Here is a 26,218-nt window from a genome sequence, read left to right on the forward strand (position 1 = left end):
CTTTCTATTCCCACTAATCACTTTTCCACCACTGAAGTTTTAAAAAAAATCAAAATGCACCAGCAAGTCCCTTCTTCAGACAATGGGTGTGTTACTCTTACCTTTTTGTCTTTTTATGTCAATGACTAGTGCTCCCCTAATGACTACCCTCCCACAAGGCACATTTCTCACCAAATGATTGGACAGAATGTTGCTTCCACAGTGTGCTTCATCAAATCTCTGGTTCTGTAAAGGCTAGCCCATCCTTGCCCAGCCTAGTGCCCTTCAGATGTTTTGGACTACAGTACAAGTCCAGCCAGAGACTCTCTCAGGCCAGCTGATGGTGCAAACAGGCGCTGGATGGCACAGCAAGTATCTAGAACCAGAGCTTGGAAAAGTTACTTTTTTTGAACTACAACTCCCATCAGCCCCAGCCAGCACAGACACTGGATTGAGCTGATGGGAGTTGTAGTTCAAAAAAGTAACTTTTCCAAGCTCTGCAAACCCCCCGCTAAGGATGGAATCCTCTCATTTTTTATGCTGCGTTTTTAAGTGTGGCCCCCTGGTGGTTGTTTTTCCTCTGATATCTTTTCATTTTTCTGATCTACAATTTTTATTTTTTTTATTTTTTGCTTTGCAGAGAATTATCAATATTATAATCGCTATTTATTCATGACTCTCCAGTGGTATCGATCTTTATTCTGAACTATGTAATTATTGCCTGTTTACATTCCTTTTCAAGTGCACTGCAGAGGAAATTAAGGCAAATTAAGGCAAATAATGAACTCAGTGTCTTCTCTGCAGCTTACAATCAACACCTCATTCCCCATTGCTGCTTTTTGTCTGCCAGTTACAATCAACACTTCATTGACATCAGGGAAAGGAAATACTTGTTTGAACAGCTCACATAGAAAGTAGATTGATAGAAGTACCACTCACACTACTGATGATTTCAAAGTGGATTTTTAAAAAAAGAATTGGAAAAAAAGAATGAATCTGAAACCAGGTGCAGAGTTGTTACTTCAAAATTCTCTCCACAAAGATAGAGAATATCAGAAATAATAATAAATCCAATAGCAAATCCAATTATTGCAGAAACGGAGCCCATTGCTACCCTCCGGTAAACCAGGCAAAATGGCAACCTGACGTGGAATGCCTCGCCACACAAAGATGTCACTGTACTGTTTTAAGCAGCTGATAAAAAGGCGGCTGTTTTAAAATGGCGATTACCTGATTTCCCCTTTTTAAGGGTGTATCTTTGATGTCTTAGTTCCGTTAGCTGTTTTGGATTTTGATAGGGGGGCTGTCAATATTTGTGATTCTAATGGGGAGAGACTGTTTATTATTGTTTTGTGTTTTGGACTGTAAGCCTCCTTGAGGTTTTTTTTCTAAAGTGGGTGGGACATACATTTTTAAAATGCAATAGAAACAATATACAAACAAAATCCTTGGTCTTTTGAAATAATGCAGGACAGGCTATTGCATAGTAAATGGACCCAGCAGGCAGGACTGAGCCTTTGCCTGTACATCATGGGGATGTGGGCTCATATCATAATTCTCAGGCTGTGAGCATATCCTTATTTTCACCATGAAATGTCCGAGGTGCCCGTGCATGTTATGGAAGGGGTGCTCACTCCTCCCAGGTGGGGCAGCAAAGCACCCCATTGGACCAGTGTTTTTTTTGTGCACAAAATGTTCAGGGCTCCGACTTCTGCTTGGGGGATGCAGTGAGGAATTCCGCTGGCATCTTTCCTTCCAAATGTTTCTCTTGCTCAGAGTGCAGAAAACAGAGCCTGTAAACATATTTCAGAGAGATCCACCCTGTCATGGGCTTGTGTGACTCTTCTCATGTTTTTCTCATCTTCAGTTCGGTGCCACGGGTGTTGTTTTGAGTTTCTGGCTTGTTGGCTCCTCCTGCCTTAAGTCTTAACTGTCTTGAGAAGCTTTTCAGGCCCTGCAGAGGGTGTCTGGAACTTTGGTATTTCCTGTTGTGCAAAGGCTGCACAGGACAAAGTAAGAAGACCAGGGAAGACCGGGGGGGGGCAGCAAGAAATGCTGAAAGAAAGTATTTGGGTGGCTTTTCATTCCAGTGTTCAAGCAACAACAACAACAACAAACTTCACAAAAAAACTCCATGCAAACTCCCTGGTGGGCCTTTGCAGCTTGAACTAAAATGTAAGATTAGAGACTCTAGCAAAGTGGAAACTCAGACTGCCTGCATAGAGCAGATTTCCCTGCATACTTATACATACATTCATTAAAATATGTATACCCTGCATTGGATGTATTTATATGCCAGGCAACTGAAGCACTAAACTCAAAGTAGGAGCCAAAAGGGCCTCAGGCCAGGTCCATCCATCCCTTGCAAGGCAGCCCAGACCTGCTGCTGTTTCATCTCTGGCCACTTCTTCATCCTTTGCAACATTTATTTAACCTTCCCCATCCTGGTGCTCTCCAGTTGATTTGAACAATAGCATTTTAGTTTTTTTAAAAAAGAATGAGTAAGGGGAAGATGATAATTGCTAAAATTGTGTAGAAAAGGAGACAGAAAACTAAGATTCAACATCCAGTGCAGCTGGATATTTGGAAGATTCAGGACAGACAAAAGGAAGCCCTTCCTTACATGACATAGTTAAACGATGGAATTCACTCCCATAGGATGTGGTGGTGACTGCCACAAACTTCGACAGCTTGCCAAGGGAATGTAGATAAATTCATGGACAATAATGACTAATAGTTATGATGGCTACATTACCTCCAGCACAAAAGGCAGGATGCCTAGGGACAGCACTTGCTAGGGATCATGAGCCAGAGGAGGTTAATTGCACCCGTGTCCTGTTTATGGGCTTACTACAGGCATCTAGTTAGCCACAGAATGCTGGACTCAGTGGGCCTTTGGTGTGCTCCAGCAGAGCTTGCCTTATGGCCAGTGGTTAGGGATGGGAAAACTAGCGCAAAACATCTGGAGGGCACCAAGGCTGGACTAGTTGAACACCTGTGTCACCACCATTGCGCGGTGCCTCCGTGTCCAAGGATGAAAGGCAAGGCACCATGTTAGGAGTCAGGTTATGTGCTGCATTCAATGAGATGTTACAAGGAAGAGAGGAGCCAAGTCTCCATTATAACATCTAGCAAGGGCTTTGGTGTGGCGAGTTTGTACTGTGTTCTTGCCACCCATGCTGATCCTGACCAGTTTCTTGCTGGTCTAGCAAGGACTGCCCACTTGAACTGGTAGGGGTTGGCAACTGAATTTGCCAGCAGGGCCAATCTAGGGAGGAGACAACAATGTTTCCTCCTCTACCATAATTAGTATTAAGAGCTAAGTGCCCTAGCTAGAGGAGGGAGAGTAGAGGATGCAGGAAAGCAAGATGTGGGTGGGCTTGTGTGTTTCTACGTCCCCCCTCTTACACAAAGAGATTGGGTACGATGACTCTTTTATCTGCTAGGCGTGTTGGGTCAACTGACAGTCATCTGTGGGCCTGGTTTGGCTCATGAGCTGCCAGTTGCCTACCACAGATACATTGGGTGTTGGTTGGTTTGCTTTAAAGCAAGTCTTTAGCCCTTACGCCACAAAGATTCTTCATATTTATATGCAGTCCTTTCTCTACAGAAAGAGTGGCATATAATGATAGAGCTACTTCCCTTTATCCTCACAACAACCCTGTGAGGTAGGCTAGGCTGAGAGAGTGACTAGGCCAAGATCACCCAGTGGGCTTCATGGCCTCAGCATGGATTCACACCCAGCTCTCCCCAGTCAAAGTTCAATATGCTTTACTACTTCACAATATTAGCTCAAGATTTGAGAGAGAAAAGTGGGCAACAGCTGGTGAGACCAGAGCTGTTGCAAAATAAGATTTCCTCCAATGGTTAAGGCAGAGCTTCTGTTTCGTGGGTACCTCTTTGCCCTTCCCAGTAACTAGCAAATCCAGAATAAATTGTGCAGAATGAGAATAACCATGCAAGAATGCTTACATCGTGCATAATTTACACAGATCACAGAATTCAGATGTCCTTGTAGAATGTGAGTAACCTTGGCAAACAATTCTGTTAGGGTTTATTTATTTATCTTTAGTTCCGAGTGCATGTACACCCCTAAATGCATCACACACTGGTTTCCCACTATTCAAAAAATGAGCATGTACTGGAGGGAGAGACATGTTTAATGCTCCTCCAAGTATAAATGCATCTCTCCAGCCTCGAGTTGATCTATTTTGGAGATACCAGATCACATTCCACACCTCTTGCCAGGCGAAGGAAATATCTATTGAGAATAGCTTCTAAAACTTGAAAGAGACTCAGCTTTAAGGCATTAGGAGTTATTTTTGCCTCCTGTGTGGCTGAACTAATGAGCATAGCTTTGAGAGGAGAAACAAGCCAATATCAACATCTGACCTAAATGAGAAACAGTATCATGATGTGTTGAAGTTTTAGCATTATTAACATACATACACATCGGCTACATACATATGGATTGTTACATACTACATCTGCAGTTCAGAGCTCTGTCATCTGTTTCGGGATGTGAGATGCTGTGATCTAGATCAATTTCTGTGCTTTCGGGGTGCAGTTGTGGAATACAGCCAAGAAAAAGGGATAGGAATTTTTTTTGTAGGAGAGAGAGAGATCTTTTAAAGTAAAGACTGTGCTGTGTTGTGCTTTCTATTAAGGCAGTGTTAAGACTTTTGCTGTATAGCATCTCGTGCAGTAACAAATAACAAATTGTTTAATAAAAGCATAAAGGGGGTCCACATGCATTGAAAGAATGGGGGAGAGCCTTGCAGACTGACCCCACCACCGTGCCTGCTGGCTGCACCATCCGTGCATTCAGAGTGCCTCTGCAAGAGCACTGCACATGTGCCCTGCACAGGCTTAGTGATCCCCCATGTGCAAGAGAGGGTCCTGATTGGGTCAGAACCCCTCTTTGTGTGAAGGGATTCTCCACACCACATGTGGAGGGTGAGAGGATGGCCCCCTGGTGCATTCACCCAACCCACACGGACCCCTCATGTGACCACTTTCAATGGGTGGATTGGTCTGAATCCCCATATTGTTAGAAGGAGGTTAACGTTTCAATGCCACTGTTCTGTTACGGACGGATCCTCCTTTTCCTCCCATGAATGGAAGTCTTCATGGTGCATCTTTGGTTGTTTTTCTTTTCTTTTTTTCAGGAAGAAGATGACGATGGGCTTCCCAAGAAGAAGTGGCCAACAGTGGATGCTTCCTATTATGGTGGACGTGGTGTTGGGGGTATTAAGCGAATGGAGGTTAGTGAACACAAACCACCTCACCAGATGTTGTTGACCAGCGTAAGGCACATCCATCCGGAAGGGGCTGCAGATTCCATGCAGCTGATGCAGAGAATCATGGACTCTCCCTAATATAGAAGGGGGCTGTGGCTATTGGGTGGGGAGGATTAACTCAGCATTGCTTTCCCACCAAAATTCCCCTCACCCTGATGCTGATATTTGCCCCCAAAAGTGCTGTTTCTTGCAAAAGTGCTGGAGGCACATTTTGGTGGGGGGAAAGCATAGGGGTTAAAGGGATAAATTCAGACTGGGACCACAGGACAGGGAAATGGGGACTATCTCCCTGTGCCATGGTTCCAATCTGGATTGGGGTCCCACAGCTACTTTTTCTGAAAGAAAGGTGGTGGGCAATTGTAACATAACGTGGTTTGACTTTTGTTCAGTGTGTCAATAATTTAACATATTCCCCCATTATCTGTCAACACATTATGAGGCACACGTAAGGCTCCCAAATCCATGCAGGATTGGAGGGTGGGGGCAGCACAGAAGACATCAAACCAGCAGCTGCAAGAGGGGGCAGGGAGTGCTTACTGTTGCTCCTGAGGCATCATCGCAGGTGGGCTGGAATGGACGGAGGGAAACTGAGAAGAGAAACAGCGTCGACCCTCCATGAACAGAACTGCATGTTGATGGGGCTGTTGTTGTTTTCTTTAGGTTCGCTGGGGAGAAAAAGGATCCACTGAAGAAGGTGCCAAGTTGGAGAAGGCCAAGAACGCTCGAGTCAAGATGCCAGACCAAGAGTACGAATTCCCAGAGCCCAGGAATCTTGGAAGCAGCATGCGGAGGGCCTCTTCTCCTCAGAAGTGGTACTCTCCAATTAAGGTGTGCCCCTTGAATGATACCTTCCTTACAATTCCTGAAACACCCTCCACCGCCTCGCAACATTTGCAGCTCACAAGGTTTGGTGTGTGGGGAGGGAGGGAGCCCTCCCTTGGGCTAGCATGAGAGGAGTCTGGCTATCATGCAAACGTTTTATGACCTTGCATTTCACTGTGGGACTAAGGTCCTGCCAGAAACAGGTAGGGCGACATCTATAGAAAACAGAGGGGAGATAGGATAGCACTCTTCAAGTACCTGAAAGGCTGCCGCACAGGGCAGGGCCACGATCTCTTCTTAATCATCCCAGAGTGGAGGACACAGAATAATAGTCTCCAGTTACAGGAAGCCAGATTTCAGCTGAATATGAGGAAAAACTTCCTAACTGTTAGAGTGGTACAACAATGGAACCAGTGACCTAGGGAAATGGTGGGCTCTCCCACACTGGAGGCCTTCAAGAGGCAGCTGGACAGACACCTGTCAGGTATGATTTAAGCTGTATTCCTGCGTTGAGCAAGAGGTTGGACTCAATGGCCTTATAAGCCCCTTCCAACTCTACGATTCTATGATTCTTTCATTCATAGTCCCACTATCTCTCAATATGTTATGATGCAAATTCAAAGTTCCCAAACCTATGTTTATCTCATACCACTAATGCAGGATTGGAAGGGGAGGCACAGGTAAGGGAGATCAGCCACAACATGCCCCCTGGCTATTTTTTCCCTCCATTTCCTGCCTAGCCAGGCTTCAAGACCAAAATTAAACCTGGCTAGGGTGGAAATGGCCAAGGGGAGGGAGGAAACCAACAGACAGGAAAATGCTCATACTGGAAGGAAGGGTGAGAGGATATAAATCAATCAATCAACCAAAAAATAAAGCAAGCTTTGTCCCCTGAACATGACCCCCTCCATTGTAGAGTTACATGGCAAACCCAGTTTGGGAACACATAGTAACATGCAGACTTGCAACAGGTGTCATATACCAGTGGTTTTCAACAGGGGTGGGGAACCTGAGGCCCAGGGGCCGAATCTGGCCCTTCAAGCGTCTCTGCCTGGCCCTCAGGACTCTCCCTAGCCCACATCTCCTCCTCAGCCACTGCCTGCACTAGTTCTACATTATGAGTCTTCCCGGGCTGCAGCCCTCACTGGCCCTACATTTATGAGTGGTTTTGCCTGGCTAGAATGTGTCTTAGAATATTCCCTTCCCAGAGCTACAATTCCCAGAGTCCCTGGGAAAAAGGATTAAAATCATTTCAGGAATTGTGGCTCTGTGAGGGGAATAGGAGTCTCCAGCAGCTCTCAGCATCCTTAATAATCTACAGTTCCCAGGATGCCTCCCCCCTGTAGAACGGAGTGGGGGGTGGGGGAGAGAATACCCCAGTGGGCAACAGTGGCTCAACCATATGTCCTTCAGCCATGGACTAGAATAAAAGGGAACCCAGTGGAGCCCAATCTCTGGACCGCTCAAGCTAACTTGAGCTGTATTCAATGTGAGACCTGCAGGTGGAGATCTAGGTTTTGTCTCTGTGCCATTGATAGCAGCAGTAATTATAAGTACCTGGGCACAGTCATTAACCAAAATGGAGACAATAGTCAAGAAATCAGAAGAAGGCTAGGATGGGGGAGGGCAGCTATGAAAGAACTAGAAAAGGTCCTCAAATGCAAAGATGTATCACTGAACACTAAAGTCAGGATCATTCAGACCATGGTATTCCCTATCTCTATGTATGGATGTGAAAGTTGGACAGTGAAAAAAGCGGATAAGAGAAAAATCAACTCATTTGAAATGTGGTGCTGGAGGAGAGCTTTGTGCATACCATGGACAGCGAAAAAGACAAATAATTGGGTGTTAGAACAAATTAAACCAGAACTATCACTAGAAGCTAAAATGATGAAACTGAGGTTATCATACTTTGGACACATCATGAGAAGACATGATTCACTAGAAAAGATAATAATTCTGGGAAAAACAGAAGGGAGTAGAAAAAGAGGAAGGCCAAACAAGAGATAGATTGATTCCATCAAGGAAGCCACAGACCTGAACTTACAAGATCTGAACAGGATGGTTCATGACAGATGCTCGTGGAGGTAGCTGATTCATAGGGTCGCCATAAGTCGCAGTCGACTTGGAGGCACATAACAACAACAGTTATGAGTGATTGCCTCCTTCCTTCTGGAGAGATTCCCCACCCCTGGGTTAATGGTTGAAGGACCTTCTCTGTGACGTTGGGCTCAGCTCCCTATCTGAGTCACCTGGATAGCTTTACTAAGGGCCTACCTATATGCTGTGTTTTTAAAAAGTTAAGAGGCCAGGCATGTGCTGAGGTGATGAATGTCACGTGTAGGGAGAGGAGGCTCAACCCTTTCCTCCCGCCAGCCATATATTTGTTGACCCAGCCACCCTCCAGCACAGCAGTCAGCATAAGGAAAAAGCTTTGACCGATACTGATGGGAGGTGTCCCCCCCCCTCAATGCTATCACTATTGCAGCTGGAGAGGAAAAGGTTCATTCTCTTGTCTACAGGAGTTCCATTCCTAACGACTTATATTCTTATGACTGTCCCCCTCCCATGCCTGGCAGATGTATATTTAACAACTGTAGTATGGCTGCTGATCACTTCATTAGTGTAATGGGTAGGTTTAAATTAAATTTATTTTATTTATAAGAATATTTGTGAATGGTCATCTCATTTAAAAACCATGGTGGTACACAATAAAATCATTAAAACATCATAAAATCATAAAACACAAAATGAATGGCCAACATTGAATCAAATACTTAGGCCCTGAATTTGGTGCCGGCAGAATTTCATTGAGGGTTGGGCATGGGGACTTCCATGTTCGTTCTGGAGGGAGGGCGTTTGGGTTTTCCACCTCATTTGAGCAGTCACTTGTGCATTGCCAAAACAGAGGGACTGCAACACCAAGGAAGAGAACGATAGAACACCCTGGTTTGCATAAAATTTGCACATGCTAATCCTTTATGTATTGGGACCATTTAGAAGTAAATTATTATAATTTAAATAGAAACGCAACTCATCATAGAGGGGAATGACTAGGCAGCCTGTGCCTCCTCAGTCTGGGGTAAGCAATAGCAAGAAGTAACTTGGTAACATCCACTGCTGGGAGAAGTAGACTGCACACAGAAATGAAGATACTTCATTATCTGTTAGGGAATTCTTTGTGTATGTGTGAGGAACCCTTGGCCTGCCTTTCTCCTCTATGCTGCCTTGTTGAGAGACATTCATTGGCTTCATTGGCTAGGTCCCAGAAGTTCCAGGTTTTTTTAAACATTTTTTTAACATTTCCCCAGGAGGCCTGTTTCAGAGCCTGTAGTTTTATTTTTTATTTCATTTTTATCCCACCCTTCCTTCAAGGGGCTCAGGGTGGGATAACATTACCCCTTCCTCCCAGCGAGAGAGAATTGGCCCATGAGCGCTCAGTGAACTTCATGACAGAGCACCGGTCTGGATGCAGCCCTCCCTCTTTCAAGGACACTGGGCCAGATCCTTATCTCCCGTATCCTAAATTTGACAGGTACTAGGTAGGGATGGGATCAGTTGGCCAGTGCCGGCTGGAAAGAATTCTGTTGGTATTGATTTGAGTTCATTCTTTGTTTGAAAGTTGCTGTTGGTTTTTTGCCCCACTGAAAAAAAATTGATATTAATATCAATCTTTTTAAAGGAATATTGGTATTTTTAAAGGAAATATTGATAAATTGAAGGAAATTATTATCAATATTTTAGATGTGATTTTTTTAAAAAAAATTCATTTCCTAAAATAACTGGAAAATTGCTACATAAAAATCCTGTCTCTAGCAATAGCAAACAAGCGAATTAATGGAAAATTTGGTGCCAAATCTGAATTGGGCAGAATTCTAGCATGTCACTAGTACTAGGACAATAACACTCAGTCCACTCTACCCCCATTGGCTCTTTCTACTATGGCAGAAAAAAGAATGCAGGGTCTTCACGAGATGAGTGCTCACAGTTGCAACACATATGTGCAGCACATGCAAACCATGCCTGTGGCACACAAGCAGGTTGTGCAGATGAGCCACACCCTCTAGCACAGACTTCCCCAACCTGGTGCCCTCCAGTTGTTTTCGACTCCTATCGGCCCCAGCCGGCACTGGAAACGTCTGACTGGCTATGAGGGGAAAGGTGGCTGGAGCAGGTGACTCTGATTTTTAAGTTCTTATGTGTGTGGTTTGGGGTAGAAGTGGGGAGGGATGGTGGGGTGAAATGTAGCTCTGCTGATTTTACAGGCCACTCGGCTAAACAGCTGCCTAAGCATATTTGTTGTTTCCATTGCAGGGAAAGCTGGATGCCCTCTGGGTTTTGCTGAGGAAAGGTTACGACCGAGTATCTGTGATGCGACCACAACCAGGAGACAAGGTACAGCTGTCCTTCTCCATAACTTGCTCTGTACAACACTCTAGAGGAACCTGATGCCCTCCAGACTCCAGGTTTGGACTCCCAACTCCTATCAGCCCCAGCCAGCTGGGTCCAAACATCTGGAAGGCACCGGCAGTAGCGTAGTAGCAAATTCAGAAGTGCAGGGTCCCTTCATGATAGTCACAGCCACACACACCCTTTTTGGCTACTGAGTTGCAGCCTTCTCCCATAACAACAGTTGTCCCTAGGAGCCAATCAGCATAGGGTGAAGTATTAGCTACTGAAAAGAGTCTTCTCAGTGGCTGACTCTGATAGGCTCCAATCAGCAGGAAAGGTCAAGGAAGCATATTAGAAGACTCCTCTCAGTGACCAACACACTCCCCTTTCATGCTGATTGGCTTGTAGAATGCTAGAGACACAGGGACCCTTCTCCCCAAAATGTAAAGGGCCTAAGCTCCCCTGAAGACCCTGGATGACTACACTCTTGGGCACCAGGTTGTTGAAGTCTGCTCTAGAGGATGAACTTCAGAGTCTTTTACCTAAGACAAGCTGTGGAGGAGGAGGAGGAAGAGGAGGAGAGGGAAGACGTAGCATGCTAGTTTCATGATGAAAAGAGGAGGGTCAGGGAATTCCATCCTGAGCCAGCAGAGGGCATGTATGAGCCCAGGGCACATTCCCAAACTCTTTCCAAAGTTTAACTGATCAGAAACTATTGGGGGGCGGGGGCTCCCACACTAGGAATTTCCACTCTTTGTTCACTCGCTTTTTATGGGATATCTGTGTGACGTATTTGTCAAATCATTTCCCCCTGTGCTTGCACTTCCCCAGGGTGCTGGGCCACTTGACTTCAGCACACCTCCAGTTGGTGCCATTTTTAAAAAGTAATCAGTTCTAAAATATGCACTAAGATGCATTCTTTTGCAGATACCTTTTTTAAAATGTTGAAATATTAGTGCAATTGAACTTAATTTTTGCACAAACTAAACATTTTATTTTAAAAATAAACATGGTGCAGCTTGCTGCTTTAATTGCATTCTTAGATGCATTGTTAGATGCATCTAACTCATACTCAGCAATGTTACACCCACTAATGTGGATGGAATGTGGAAGGTTGGTGTATTCACAAGAAAGCGTTATATCTTCCAAAGTGTGAAAAATCAGCATCAGAACAATGCTTGATGCGGTCTTACCTGCGCTGGAAAGGTGCAAGTATAGTTTGGTGTAAATTTGGCTCAAAATATTTCAAACACACAGCTTTTGTTTGCTAGAATCCTAATTTATCAAAGTACAACTTAGAGTGTTTGCTAAGTGGCTGGAGAACGTTTTAGTGGGAATGCAAATAGTATCTCTCAAGGTACAGTCAGGGGTTAGTTAGGCAGGCCTCCTGCCAGAAAATTCCCTTCACATAGAGAATAGCAGCTGCATTCCTGGGCTGCTACTAGCTTGACTGAGCTTCCATATGGGAAGTTTCCTGTTCTTTAACTTTTATTAGACTGCAGAGCTGGCAATGATCCCTGTGCGGCAATGACATAACTGGAAGGGTGATGTAATAGAAACAAACTCAGGTTAAAGCAAAGCAGTCATGGTGGAGGCAGAACCAACATGTGTGCGATGTTTCTTAGCTAGCATATCTTCTATAAAGTAGCGATAGAACACAGATTTTTCTCCTGTCCTGACCCTCTGGCTGAAGACGTAGTTGTTGTCTAAGAGCACTTCTGTTGCCCATTTGATGCCTCCAGTCAAACAGGTTTTGTGGCCTTTTTAAAAAACAAAACTGCCACAATCAGCTCTCTGGGGGGGGAAAGTTGCCATCGGTCTCCTCTAGTCTCTCTGCACCACCCTCTGCTTCCCCTCTCCCATCCCCCCAAAAAACTCAGTTGTTTTTTCCATCCCCCTCCATCCCACTTTTTACAGTTAAGGAATTTGGATCTGGTTTTCAGGTCTGTCAAAACCCACGAAATCTCATCTCAGTTCATAAAAGACTTCCTCTTGGCAGTGGCCAGGATCAAGTATTGAAAGGGAACACAGCACTACGCCCTCTTCTTGAGGCCTGTGTATGGATGTGTGTGTGTGTGTGTGAGAGAGAGAGAGGGTTGAAACACCCACAGATCTACCACCAACTACTCTGTTGTCTCCCAGATACCTAGATACAAATATTCCCAAGCCTGCTTTCATCATATTTTCTGAATGATCCTTCTGAAAATTATAAAAGAAACAACCTCCAGCTGAGGCACCTTCAAAGGGAAACCTGTGAGAGCTTCAAAAGTGCCACAAAAATCCTCTCTCCCATTTGACTGAGGCATTTGCTTTGCAAGCAGTTGACATGAAATTTCCATAGATGTAAACATAACATAAAGCAAGATTCCTTTGGGCAGGAAGGAGGCATTAGGCGGTCTGGAGTTCTGTTGCCTGGAAAGCACAGATCAGATTTCTCTTCTGGAAAAAAATAAATAATAATTTTTCAGTTGCCAACAAATTCCCCTTTAGGAACAGGCAGATACAGTGATGCATCTTTGCTTAAATAAAGTTGCTTTCTAGTACTTGGACATGAACTCAGGCAACCGTAAGTCTTTGAAATGATTGCAAAACTGGTAGAGAGAGAGTTGAACGCATTTCGGGTTCCTGGCAAAGGTGCAAACACATTTTGATGTTGGGACACAGATGGAGACAATATTCCTTCTGTGGGATGGAATCCTCCTGGGTTAAACCAAGGACCATCTGATCAAGCATTCAGCTTCCAGCAGTGGCCAGCTAGATGAGTCTAGAACATTGTAAGAAGGGCCCCTGGGCTCTGCTGCTAGTCAGATTTATACGACTTCCAAGTACTTGGGCTAGTGGTGAAGGCACAGGTGTGCACCTTAACTTTTGCATTTAGTTGAAATGAGAGTATGTCAGAGCAGATCCTTCTGTTTCACATAGACGGGAGGAGGGGGGTCCTGACAGTGAAGGGTTTATCCTGTTCAGATTGTGAAATGTTTGGCTTGCTGTGATGATTTCATGTTTTTTGTAGTTGGAATTTTTTTCCTGACCTTTTTGCTTTCCATGAGCTGCTGCCACAAACACACGAGATGGGTATCAGAACATTCTGGTCCAGGGTTTTCCTGGAATAAATAAATAAATCAGCAACTCAAAGAGGGCAAGGCTTGATCTATTAAAGCAGCTGGTTTAAAGCATCAGTGCTCAATGTTGTCTGACCAGTTCACATGGAAAAATCATCTTTTCACATGTCCAGTGGATATTCCAATACTCTGACCCTTACTCTGGCCTCTTGAGTGGCTACGAGTCCTGTAAAATCCCAGGCTTTTCTTTTGACATCCTGATTGTGGTCCATCAGGTCAGCTCCAATCTACCCAGACCTGCTTGACTTACCAGTTTGCCTTCAGCTCCCATCCTCTGTTCGGAACAAGGGAAGCTGCCTTATACTGAATCAAACCACTGGTCCATCTAGCTCAGGGTTCTCCACAGGGTTTGATAAAGTCTGTCCAGACAGGGGTCATTCTCAGCCCCACCTGGAGAGGCTAGGCCTTCTGCGTACAAAGCAGATGTTCTGTTGTTGAGCTATAACCCTGCTGCCTGTTCTGTTAGCCTACACAGATGATTTAAAGTCAGGTTAAACTTTTATTGCTTATGGCAAGAGGTCTTTGCAAAAATGTAAACAAGCTCAAAAATATACAATTATACCAAAAATGCTATCTATATAGAACACACATAACACTAAGCCATAGTTTGTTTGACAAGCCACAAGTTAACCATAGCTTTCCATAACCCACAATCAAAGAAACTGTGGCTTGTTTTTCCAAAGTTTGGTTTGTTTTCCAGCTGTTCTTGCCTTGTGCTTTTGAAGCTCCGTGACTATCTGGGACGGAGTGGTAAAAAAAACCATGGTGAAACCATGGTGAAATTCAGCAACCATGGTGCTGAATTTGCATGTAACACCACACTATTGTTAAAACAAACCAAGGTTCTTAAGCCAACAACAAACCATGGCTTCAGATCATGCTTTGTTGGCAGTAAACAAACCACTGGGCAGGGTTTGCACATAATTCTAAGAAATAATTTAATAAACCATAATTTGGTGCAAGTGTGGGAAACCTTTGGCTTTCCTGGTGTTGTTGAACTATTACTAAGCCCCAGTGACCATGGCAATGACATAGGATAGTGGGAGTTGTAGTTCAGCATCATCTGGAGGGCTAAAGGTTCCCCACACCTGGTTTAGTGCTATGTGTGAACCAGACCATAGTAAATAAAACCAATCAAGAATATTTTCTGTTTTAAAAAAACAATAAAATAAAGGATACAAAAGCAATGCAGTGAATAAACTCGGACATCACTACAATTTATATCTCTGAAAGAACTTTTGCGAGCACTTGCAACAGCCAGTGCAAAAAGAGAACCTTATGGGGCTCATCCACCTGAGAGTTTAATGTGGATTTCATGCTGCATGTGCCTTTGGCTTTTGGGAGTCGTCCCCATGATGTTCTCCCTCATTCAACTGGCAGCAGAGTAAACACAGAAAAATCTGAAAAGGGGAAGTAAAAAAAACCTCATGAAAATTCTCCATCATTTTAGTGCGAATTTCTCCAAATAAACACATTTTTATAGGCAGTTTTGACAAAGGTAGACATTTTTGCAAGCCATTTCTCATCACTTCATGCCTTTTTGCATGTCATTTTCACTCATGTATTCATTTTTATGGACAGTTTCCCCTAATAGATGCATTTTTGTAAATGTTGTTTAGTTGGCGAACTACATCCCAAAATTCTAATAAATGCGGATCTCGAAGGTTGGCCGTGTTTCGGTTCTCATATTGCTTCGGAAATTGCGAATTTGATAAATTCTGCCTGAAATGCTAACTGAATCAAAATTCTCACCCATCCCCCAGCCACCCACCCCACACAGGCTGTGAACACACTAGTTGCCAGCCTTTCCATTAGTCACACCTGGAGGGGGAATGGCTTGATTTGCCGATAGTTGCAAACTCTCTGAAGCTGAATTTGAAAAACATGCACTCCAGCTGATCCCATCAGGTTTTACAGTAACAAGGGGTGGGGCTTGCCTAGGGTCATGTTTTCAGAAGAGAGAGGTGGAAATGCACTGGAACCAGCAGAACAGTCAGTGTGTTTCTACCCACACACATTGCAGTTTTGTGCAGATCTACAGTGCTGGAAAACTTGTATTTCAAAAATAAAAATAATAAAGACAGACAGGTAAATGAAAACCTCAGTGGATGGCCCACAAATAGATCTCAGGTTTCCTAGCTTGAAGCAACACACACACATTTTTTTTGCTGCTGTTTGGTGCAAACCTGGTATATTGGAAAACTTTTATTTCAAAACTAAAATTAAAAAATTAAAAATGCTTGCACACAAATAAACCAATAGCTGCGTGCATGACCCACAACAGACTTCAGGTTTCTGGAACTTATGGTGGATGGGGAAATTATAACTGGAGGGGGAACACTAACACCACACAGTGGAAATACATTCCATGAAGCAGTGTCCACTAGTGTGGACAGGAAACACCAAGATAGATTTTAGAGACTTAAACTGAAAGCGCTCATGTACGGAAAAATGTACAGAAACATGCACATACAAGGAGTGACCCACATATGCATGAATGCCCTAGTATGGACATATACAATAGATAACATCTTTTCTGGGTTAGTTTTAAGGTGTAATCCCAATAAAATGGTATCCAGAAACTTAAAACAGGGTTCCAATTGCAAAAGACAAAATAGTGTGGAAGGTTTTCTATCTCAGCAGTTGTAAAAAGGCATCTACACTGAACCAGAGATTCAATGCAGACAAAAGGCGGCCATCACAGCGTTCTATGAGATGAAACGGGAATCCCCAGCGGTAGGGAATTCCCACCTTGCAAAGTGCCTCTGTGTAGAGTGTGAGTGCCTTTCTCCTCTGAAGGGTTTCTTGACTTAAATCTTGAAAAACATAGACAGTACTTGCAAGCCTTGACAAATTAGATTTTCCATACTACCCAGTTCTTTGTAGATTTTGTCTTTAACAGGAAAATGACAGAACTAAGCAATAATATATATAGGAAGGTTGCTATCTGTGGGTCCAGAGTCCAGAGTCCTATGCACCCATTCCATGTCCATAACAGACAGATTCCATTCGGGACAGATTTCATTCATCCAGGAAACCAAAAACACCATCATATCAGCACCTTCAGCCCTCATTTTGACCCCACGGAAACAAATGTTCTTGCATTGATTTCAGTTCCCCTGGTCTTCAATCTTTAGCTGGAGCTCTTGTATCGCTCCCAGCATTCTGTCCAGCTTCTTTCAGTGTTTTAAACTAAGGTCTAGGGCTGTGTCAGCTGCAGCATCCGAGGCCTTCAAAATAATTTCATCCCTCCAGCTCTCCATGGTCTACATCAGTTTGAACCAGTCATTATTTAGCTCCCTTTGGAGCAATTGCAAATGCTCTGGTAGCTCATCTCTGTGACCAGCCATCGTTGCCCTTCAGGGTTTTCCCAGCCCTTTACCCCATGGAGGACCCTAGTTTGCCATCGGAGAAATCCAAAGGACTTTCTCCAATACTGAGTGTATTGAAGTCTCTGTGAGTCCACTTGAAGGACTGGGCAGATCCATGATGCATTGCCAGAATTAAAGCCCTTGTCAATGTCAAGTCAGTTTCATTGTACAATGCTCATATTAGATCAAAAAGTTTCCATGAGATGGAGAGTGAAAGCCTTGTGTGTCCATCTTGGTTGCCAGTACCCAAGGTGGAGACTTTTTAAACAATAATGGCAGGAGAAATGCATGGAGTTGGTTCCCAGCAATCACAGCCATTGCCTCAGGTTTGGGTAGCATAGTTGTTTCTCCAGGGGTTGTTTTGTTTTTAATTACATTACTGATTACAAGGCAAAACCAACTTCCTAAGTTCATTTTGGATGGACAAAAGAGGTTGTGAAATTTATTTTCTTAGCATCAAATCTGGGAATGGGCTGAGGCACAGCTGCTTCCCATCATGCTCAAGGAGGCTTGGTCACATGGGATTCCTGTGGTCTTCTCACATTCTAAAGGGACTAGCCTTGCAAATTTGCCTGCATTAATGAGGTTTTTTTTATGTTCAAGAGAATAGTCCCAGTGGCGGGTGTTTATCTCCTGCTTTAAGCAAGTACTGTTTTTCCCTTGAAGGTATAAACCTGCCCCCAATATAAAGGAATAGGAACGGAGGCTTTTAATTGTTGTGGTGCCCACTTGTGGTATTTTATAGTTTTGTCTTGCATTTCCATTATAAAATTATTTTTCAGGAATTTATTACCCAAGCATAAAAATGTGTTTCACCTCAAAACTTTGCCTTACGGGAAACTTAGAGCTGTCAGAAAACTGTGTTTACGCCGCCACCACCCTGCATTTTTTAAAAATACCAATTTCATACTGATGACACACATGAAAAAGAATGAATAAAAGAAGTTACACTCTTAATGACTGTTGTTAACTAGTAGATGGTAATTATACAGCCACAAGAGTGGCTGTCTACCATAGCCGGCATGGATTTTTCACATACTGCAATGTTAAATTGAAAATACCCCCCATGCCATTCTGATGCTTCCCATAAGCTCATTATGAAACAAAACCTTACAAAACTTATACTCCTGAACTCAGAAATGCTTGCTTAACAACCCTCTAAATTTTCATGGTGATACACAAAACAATCAGAGAGAATCAAGAGTTCAAACTGTAAAAGAGAGGAGGGGAAACCAGACCCCCCTCCACCTCCTCCCCCATGGTCAGTTTTACCTATCCTAACCATGATTTCATGGGAGTAAGTCCCACTGAACTCAATAAGCATGCATCAGACCTGCCTTTCCCCTCCTTCAATTCTCTTCTCCTCTCCTCCCTTCTTCCTCCCCTCCCCTCTTCCTTCCTCCTCCTCCACTGCCCACTCCAGCCCTCCCTCCCTCCCTCTTCTCCTCCTCCCCCCCCCGGTCAGTTTTACTTATCCTAAACATGATTGCACAGGAGTAAATCCCACTGAATTCAATAAGCATGCCCTCCCCTTCCTGCCTGCTCCCATCCCCCTCCTCCCTTCTGCACTTCCTTCCTCCCTCCTCCTTCCCTGTGGTCAGTTTCACCTATCCTAAGCATGATTGCAGGGGAGTAAATCCCATTGAACTCAATAAGCATGCAAATGATCAATGCATTCTCTGCAAATTTGCACAGGATCCCATTTCTTACCTCCTGGATTAAAAAGCAGAGAAATTCACTAATAGGCAAAAAACCTTGCAGTTTAAGAATGTACCAATAGTCCACAAATATTTCTATCAAACTTTAGAAAGCAGGGAAATTGGGCAGCTATAGTGAATGCACCAGGGCAGATATTGTACTGGCCTACAAATTTGTCAAAATGCAAACACAATTTGGGTTGGTCTTTCACAGTCCAATCCACTTGCTGTATAGCTTGGAAGAATTTGGTAATGTGCCTCTGAGCATATGGTGAGTGGTGGCATCACCTACAATCAGCCCAAATAATAGGAAGAAGACATGTGCTGTGCTGATCTTCTTTTAGCAAAAGCAACAATATTAAGAAAGTTGATATAGTTCAGATAGTCACTGTAAATATGCTTAATATATTTTGCCATTTTAGTGATGTTTCCTATAGTGAATCATTTTCTTTTGATTCTGTTTCTGTGAATATGTGAAGTACAGCAACACTTTGCAACACTAAAAAAACTCCAAAACCAATTATGGAATAATGGCATTGAGAATGGACATGAGGAGTGCCTCAATTTGCAGAAGATAAAACAGTGGGAGGTGAAATCTAGCAAAATTCTAGGTGTGCTCTATGTTTTTATTGACCATGCCCACCTTTCCTTAACTGGAGTGGTTTAAGCATAGCAGGCTGAACACATGCATCTTGGGCAGGCTAAGTTTGTTTTTTCCAACAGCTAGAGTCATTGCTTAAGTAGCAACATATTGTAATGTCTGATTTTACATCAAACTACAGTTTCAGATTCAACTGTTAATACACCCAAAATAGAAATTGAAAAATGTAATTCTCCATCTTTGGAGATAGCCGGTGTTTGGGGGCCAACACTGAAAAGTCCCTCTCCCTTGTTGCTAGCCTCCGAGCTTCCCTTGGAGTAGGCATCCAGAGGAGGGCCTTGGATGTTGAGTTTAATGTACGGGTGGGTTCGTGTCAGGAGAGGCGTTCCATCAGGTATTGTGGTCCCAAGCCGTGTAAGACTTTATAGGTTAAAACCAGCACCTTGAATCAAGCTCGGAAACATACAGGCAGCCAATGCAAGCGGGCCAGAATCGGTTTTATATGTTTGAACCGTCTGGTCCCTGTTACCAATCTGGCCGCTGCATTTTGCACAAGCTGCAGTTTCTGAACCGTCTTCAAAGGCAGCTCCACGTAGAGCACATTGCAGTAACCTCCTTTCCTTTAGACCAGGGTATGTGTATGGCTACCCTCAGCGTTTGTTTCCCTTAAAATCAAGAACTCCAAGTATAACATGGTCACTTTCCCCCAGAGTTCCCGTGACTGCCACTTCATCCACTAAGCCATCTCTTTTGATTAGAATCAAGTCAAAGATAGCTGATCCTCTGGTTGCTTCCTCCACATTCTGTAGGAGAAAGTTATCTCCAACACAAGTCAGGAATTTCTTGGAGGGGCCGTGCTTGGCGGAATTTCTCTCCCAACAGATATCTGGGTAATTAAAGTCCTCCATTACTACCACATCATGTGTCCTTCAGACATTGGCAATTTGCTTTGCAAAATATTCATCCTTGTCTTCTCCTTGATTGGGTGGTCAGCAGTAGACTCCAACCACCATGTTCCTTTTATTCCTTGCCCCATTAATTTTAATACAGATGCTTTTGGTGGGGCTACCAAGCCCATCCTCCTGATTTCTGTGCAGACATATATGATTTTAATATATAGTGTGACTGCCTCCCTTTCTATTCCTTCTGTTCTTTTTGAACAAGTTATATCCTTCAATTGCTGTATTCCAGTCATGGGAGTCATTACCACCAAGTTTCAGTTATACCTATCAAGTTGTATTTACCTTCCTGTAGTGAGAGTATTAAAAGTAGGACTACAGCTGAACTCAAGAAGACTAAAGTAATGACAACAGAAGATTTATGAAACTTTAAAGTTGACAACGAGGACATTGAACTTGTCAACAATTATCAATACCTTGGCACAGTCATTAACCAAACTATTAACCATTAACTTGGCACAGTCATAAACCATTACCATTAACTATTGGAGACAATAGTCAAGAAATCAAACGAAGGCTAGGACTGGGGAGGGCAGCTATGAGAGAACTAGAAAAGGTCCTCAAATGCAAAGATGTATCACTGAACACCAACGTTAGGGTCATTCAGACCATGGTATTCCCGATCTCTATGTATGGATGTGAACGTTGGACAGTGAAAAAAGTGGATAAGAGAAAAATCAACTCATTTGAAATGTGGTATTGGAGAGCTTTGCGGATACCATGGACCAAGAAAAAGACAAATAATTGGGTGTTAGAACAAATTAAACCAGAACTTTTATTAGAAGCTAAAATGATGAAAGTGAGGATATCATACTTTGGACACATCATGAGAAAACATGATTCACTAGAAAAGACAATAATGCTGGGAGTAACAGAAGGGAGTAGGAAAAGAGGAAGACCAAACAAGAGGTGGATTGATTCCATAAAGGAAGCCCCAGACCTGAACTTTCAAGACCTGAACAGGGTGGTTTATAACAGATGCTATTGGAGGTAAACAGATTTGAGGCTTTAAACTTAGTTGACAGAGAGCCAGAAAAACTATGGAGTGAAGTCTGATACATTATCAGGGAAGAATGCAAAAAGACAATACCTCTAGTTAAAAAGAAAGACCTCAATGGATGACTGAAGAAACTCTTAAAATGGTTAAAGACAGAAGGAAAGCAAAAGCAAAAGGAGATAGAAACAGTCACAACCCTAAATGCAACAATACAGCGACTAGTACGTAGGGACAAAAAGAACTATTACAATAGTTATTGTATAGAAATAGAAGAGGACAACAAAAAGGGAAGAACAAGAGCCCTATTCCAAAAGATTAGAGAAATGAAAGGGAAATTTAAACCATGAATAGGGATGTTGAATAATCAACAGGGGAACACACTGACTGACCGAGATGAAATAAAAGGAAGATGGAAGCAATACACTGAAGAACTCTATAAAAGAGATGCAAGGATGACAGACTCATTCACAGAGGAACCATATGATGAAGAACCAGAAATTTTAGAATGTGAGGTGAAAGCTGCTCTTAAAATACTTGGAAGAAACAAATCACCAGGAACAGATGGCATACCAATAGAGTTGCTACAAGCTACTGAGACAGAATCTGTCCAAATTTTGACTAAAATCTGTTAAGAAATCTGGAAAACTAAACAATGGCCCACAGACTGGAAGCGTTCAATATATATCCCAATTCGAAAGAAAGGGGATCCCAGGGAATGCAGTAATTATTGAACTATTGCCTTAATATCCCATGCAAGTAAAGTAATGCTCAAGATTCTACAACAAAGGCTCTTACCATATATGGAGCGAGAAATGCCAGACATCCAAGCTGGATTTAGAAAGGGAAGAGGCACCAGAGATCATACTGCAAACATACGTTGGATAATGGAACGGAGCATGGAATTTCAGAAGAAAATCGCCCTGTGCTTTATAGACTACAGCAAAGCCTTTGACTGTGTAGATCATGTAAAACTATGGAATGCTTTAAAAGAAATGGGGGTGCCACAGCATCTGACTGTCCCGATGCGCAACCTATACTCTGCACAAGAGGCTACTGTAAGGACAGAATATGGAGAAACCGATGGGTTCCCAATTGGAAAGGGTGAGAGACAGGGGTGTATTTTATCACCCTATTTGTTTAATCTATACACATAACATATCATACGGAAAGCGGGGTTAGACCAAGATGAAGGAGGTGTGAAAATTGGAGGGAGAAATATCAATAATTTAAGATATACAGACACCATACTCTTAGCAGAAACCAGTAATGATTTGAAACAAATGCTGATGAAAGTTCAAGAGGAAAGCACAAAAGCAGGACTACAGCTGAACGTCAAAAAGACTAAAGTAATGACAACAGAAGATTTATGCAACTTTAAAGTTGACAATGAGGACATTGAACTTGTCAAGGATTATCAATACCTCGGCACAGTCATTAACCAAAATGGAGACAATAGTCAAGAAATCAGAAGAAGGCTAGAATGGGGGAGGGCAGCTATGAAAGAACTAGAAAAAGTCCTCAAATGCAAAGATGTATCACTGAACACCAAAGTCAGGATCATTCATACCATGGTATTCCCAATCTCTATGCATGGATGTGAAAGCTGGACAGTGAAAAAAGCGAATAAGAGAAAAATCAACTCCTTTGAAATGTGGTGTTGGAGGAGAGCTTTGTGCATACCATGGACTGCGAAAAAGACAAATAATTAATTGGGTGTTAGATCAAATTAAACCAGAACTATCACTTGAAACTAAAATGTTGAAACTAAGGTTATGATACTTTGGACACATAATGAGAAGACCTGATTCACTAGAAAAGACAATAATGCTGGGGAAAACAGAAGGGAGTAGAAAAAGAGGAAGGCCAAATAAGAGATGGATTGATTCCATAAAGGAAGCCACAGACCTGAACTTACAAGATCTGAACAGAGCGGTTCGTGACAGATGCTCTTGGAGGTCACTGATTCATAGGGTCGCCATAAGTCGTAATCAACTTGAAGGCACATAACAACAACAATTAAGAGTTCAAGTTCATCCTGTTTGTTTGGGCATTAGTATATAGCAGCCTTTCCCAACCAGTGTGCCTCCAGATGTTGTTGGACCACAACTCCCATCTTTCCTGACCATTGGCAATGCTGGCTGAGGCTGATGGGAGTTGTGGTCCAACAACATCTGGAGGCACACTGGTTGAAAAAGGCTGGTATATAGATATTGAATGTCATGTGATTTATGGTCTGGCTTCCTTCCAACATTTTTATGAATATTACTGTTGTGCTCCCATAGAGCTGTTCTCTCAGTTCCTGTTACTGTGCATAAGCCTTTGTCAATCGTTACCTCCAAGTTTATGTCTCCCTCCCCGTTAGGATTCAGTTTAAAGCTCTCCTGATGAAGTCCTCCATGCTGTGGCCAAACACATTCTTCCCAGTCGTTGTGAGGTGCAACCCATCACTTGCCAGCAGTGCATCTTCCAGGAAGCGTAGCTCGTGGACCCAGAATCCCAATGTCTCATGTTGGCACCACTTTCATAATTCACCCAGAATATTTTTCTTTCCCTTTCTATTGCTCTTCTAAGTACTGGAAGGAAGGATGAGAAAACTCTCTAGACCCCAAAGTCTCTGAGTTTCCTTCCCAGAGCTTCAAACGCTGACATGATTTCTTTATAGCTCTTCTTGGCAGTATCATTCGTTCTCACATGGATGAGAAGAAAGGGATACATGGCAGAGGTCTTTATGAGCAATGGCAATCCTTCCATCCCATCTCTAATCCGTCCTCCAGGGAGGCAGCATACCTGGCGAGTCCGTGGGTCTTCTTGGCATACTTGGGTTTGAATCCCACACAGCAGGAAGTCTCCCACTACTACTACTACTCTTCTTGCCGTGGGTTGTGCTTTCATTGCCTCTGCTTGACTGAGCTTCAGCCTCTCACTCACTGTCGCATGGGATCTCCTGTAATTCTTCCCCTGCAGACTGTCCTCAGTCTCAAGTGTCTGAATAGTTCATAGTCGATGGTTCCACTGGTGCATGCTGCCTTTTAGCTCTTCTGCTCCTAACTGTCACCTTTTCCCATGGAGTTTCCTGCACTTCACTGTTGCTCCCCGTAACAGTCTCCTGTTCTGCTTCAACCTTCCATCTCCTGTCCTTCTCTTTGCTGTTCTTCTACTGTTTCAAGAACTCTGTGTCTTCTCTTACGCTCTTGAGCGTGGCCACCCGTCGCTCTAGGCGTCTCCCTTTTTCTTCCAACAGCAACACCAGCTTGCAATTGTTGCACATGTGTACCATGTTGTTGTCAGGCAAGAAAACAAACATTGCACATACCTTGCAGGTCACCACCACTGGGTTATCCTCCCTGGCCATAGACTCTACTGCCTTTTTGTCTTTCTTTTTTTCTGCTTGTCTTGGAATGGCCTTTGCTTTGTCTTGTCCTCCTTGAAGGTTAATAGGAGAGTCCCACTGGTATGTGGTGTACGCTACAAGACATTTTTTGTTAGGGACCTCCCTCTTGACCTCCCCCCACCAAGCTCCACTGCCAAACTCCTGTTAGCACTCCCCGATTGCTCGCTGTCTGAGAGTTGGCTCACTTGTATATCCTCTGGACCAGCTGAGACAGCTCCCTCTGCTCTGCTCAGTTAGGAGTCAGGAAACAGAATGAACCTCCCAGCCCACACAGCTGCTGACAATTGCACTCAGCAGTTATCAAGCCATGCCCCTTCAATCAACAGTTATCAGGACACACCCTGTCCACTCAAGCTGCTATGGAGCCCTTCTTCCTTTCCACTTACCCAGCTGAGCACATGTTCTTAAACTTTCTTTTTTAAAAAATAGTTTTTAATCTTAGAAGATGTTTTCATGGCTTTTTTTAAGTAACATTTTTGAAGATGTTTTGTCTTTATGTGTTTTAAAGTTTGTTTCTATGATGTTTTAATGTTTTTAGTGCTTTTGTTTGCCACCCTGGGCTCCTGCTGAGAGGAAGGGCGGGATATAAATCAAATACTACTACAACAACTACTACTAAATAATAACAACAACAACAACAACAATAATAATAATAAACTGTCCGCTGCCATCGCCAGGCTCCTCTTCCTTGGGCAGACAAGGAAAGAGCAGGAAGGCAAGTGCTGGGCCTGAGTAGGACCTCTCCTCGCTGCCCATCCCCCTTGCATTGTGGGAGATATGGAGGCCCCTCCCTCACCACCACTTGGTGGGCCTATCTAGGATCTGCAGCCCAGTTGAACTGGGTACTTTTGGGGCCAGTGTTGCACTCCCTTCCCAGAGTTCCTCGTGCTCTGTAAGCATCCATCCATGCCAACGATGCATGTGGAACATGATCAGATGCAGTTCCCTTCTCTTGGCCAGCGACTGGTGCCCCACAGCCACCACCAAGCACCCCGTGCTTTCTTCCAGGGCGGCCAGCAACTCTGGGACTAAGGTGGGCTATCTTCTGGAAGTCGGGTCCATCTGCCTTGCTGTTGTCTGGGCTGCCTGGCACCCGTTCTGTGGGGGGTTCAGGCAGGGGTCTCTTCTGGCCTGGTCTGGACGTGGCAAGGATTGAACTTGGGCCCTTTTGCACACAAGGCAGGTCCTCTCCCTTTGAGCTGCGCCTCTTCCCATGTGGCTACAGAGATAGGGGTGGTGTTCTCAGGCCCCCGGGAGGGCCACCAGATTTCCCTCTGGGCAGGTCACGCATAGCGCAGGGCGCTTACTAGTCCCTCTCACCATCAGGCCCCATCAGACTCCCCTCCCCCCGCTCTCCGGCACATATTGTTGCACTTGGCTTTCGTCGTGGCTTTTGCACTGGAGTCTCTTTTCCCCTCTGCTGCTGCTTTGCTCTGTTCCCCATGAATGCAGCCATGGAAAAATTAATCCAAACATGAGCTATTTTCCTGGAACTGCAGAGCACTGTGGGCAGAATCTGCTCTCTCCGACCAAGTGCTCAGCAGTCCCTCCCTTCCTTGCTGGTCCTGTATGCTGAAGAAGCCAGAA

The 26,218-nt window shown here is 43.8% G+C and overlaps 1 protein-coding gene across 1 annotated transcript in view; it reads left to right on the top strand.

Moving 5' to 3' along the window:
- ANTXR1 (ANTXR cell adhesion molecule 1) overlaps nt 1–26,218 on the top strand; it is a 206,328-nt gene that overhangs the window by 165,113 nt on the left and 14,997 nt on the right. Inside the window, exons 15-17 of the mRNA XM_061592451.1 lie at nt 5,148–5,243; nt 5,940–6,107; nt 10,416–10,496. Coding sequence (XP_061448435.1) covers nt 5,148–5,243; nt 5,940–6,107; nt 10,416–10,496 — 345 coding nt within the window. The remainder of the gene's footprint in view (nt 1–5,147; nt 5,244–5,939; nt 6,108–10,415; nt 10,497–26,218) is intronic.

Source organism: Rhineura floridana, chromosome 12 (genome assembly GCF_030035675.1).
Source record: "Rhineura floridana isolate rRhiFlo1 chromosome 12, rRhiFlo1.hap2, whole genome shotgun sequence".
Taxonomy (NCBI): Eukaryota; Metazoa; Chordata; class Lepidosauria; order Squamata; family Rhineuridae; genus Rhineura; species Rhineura floridana.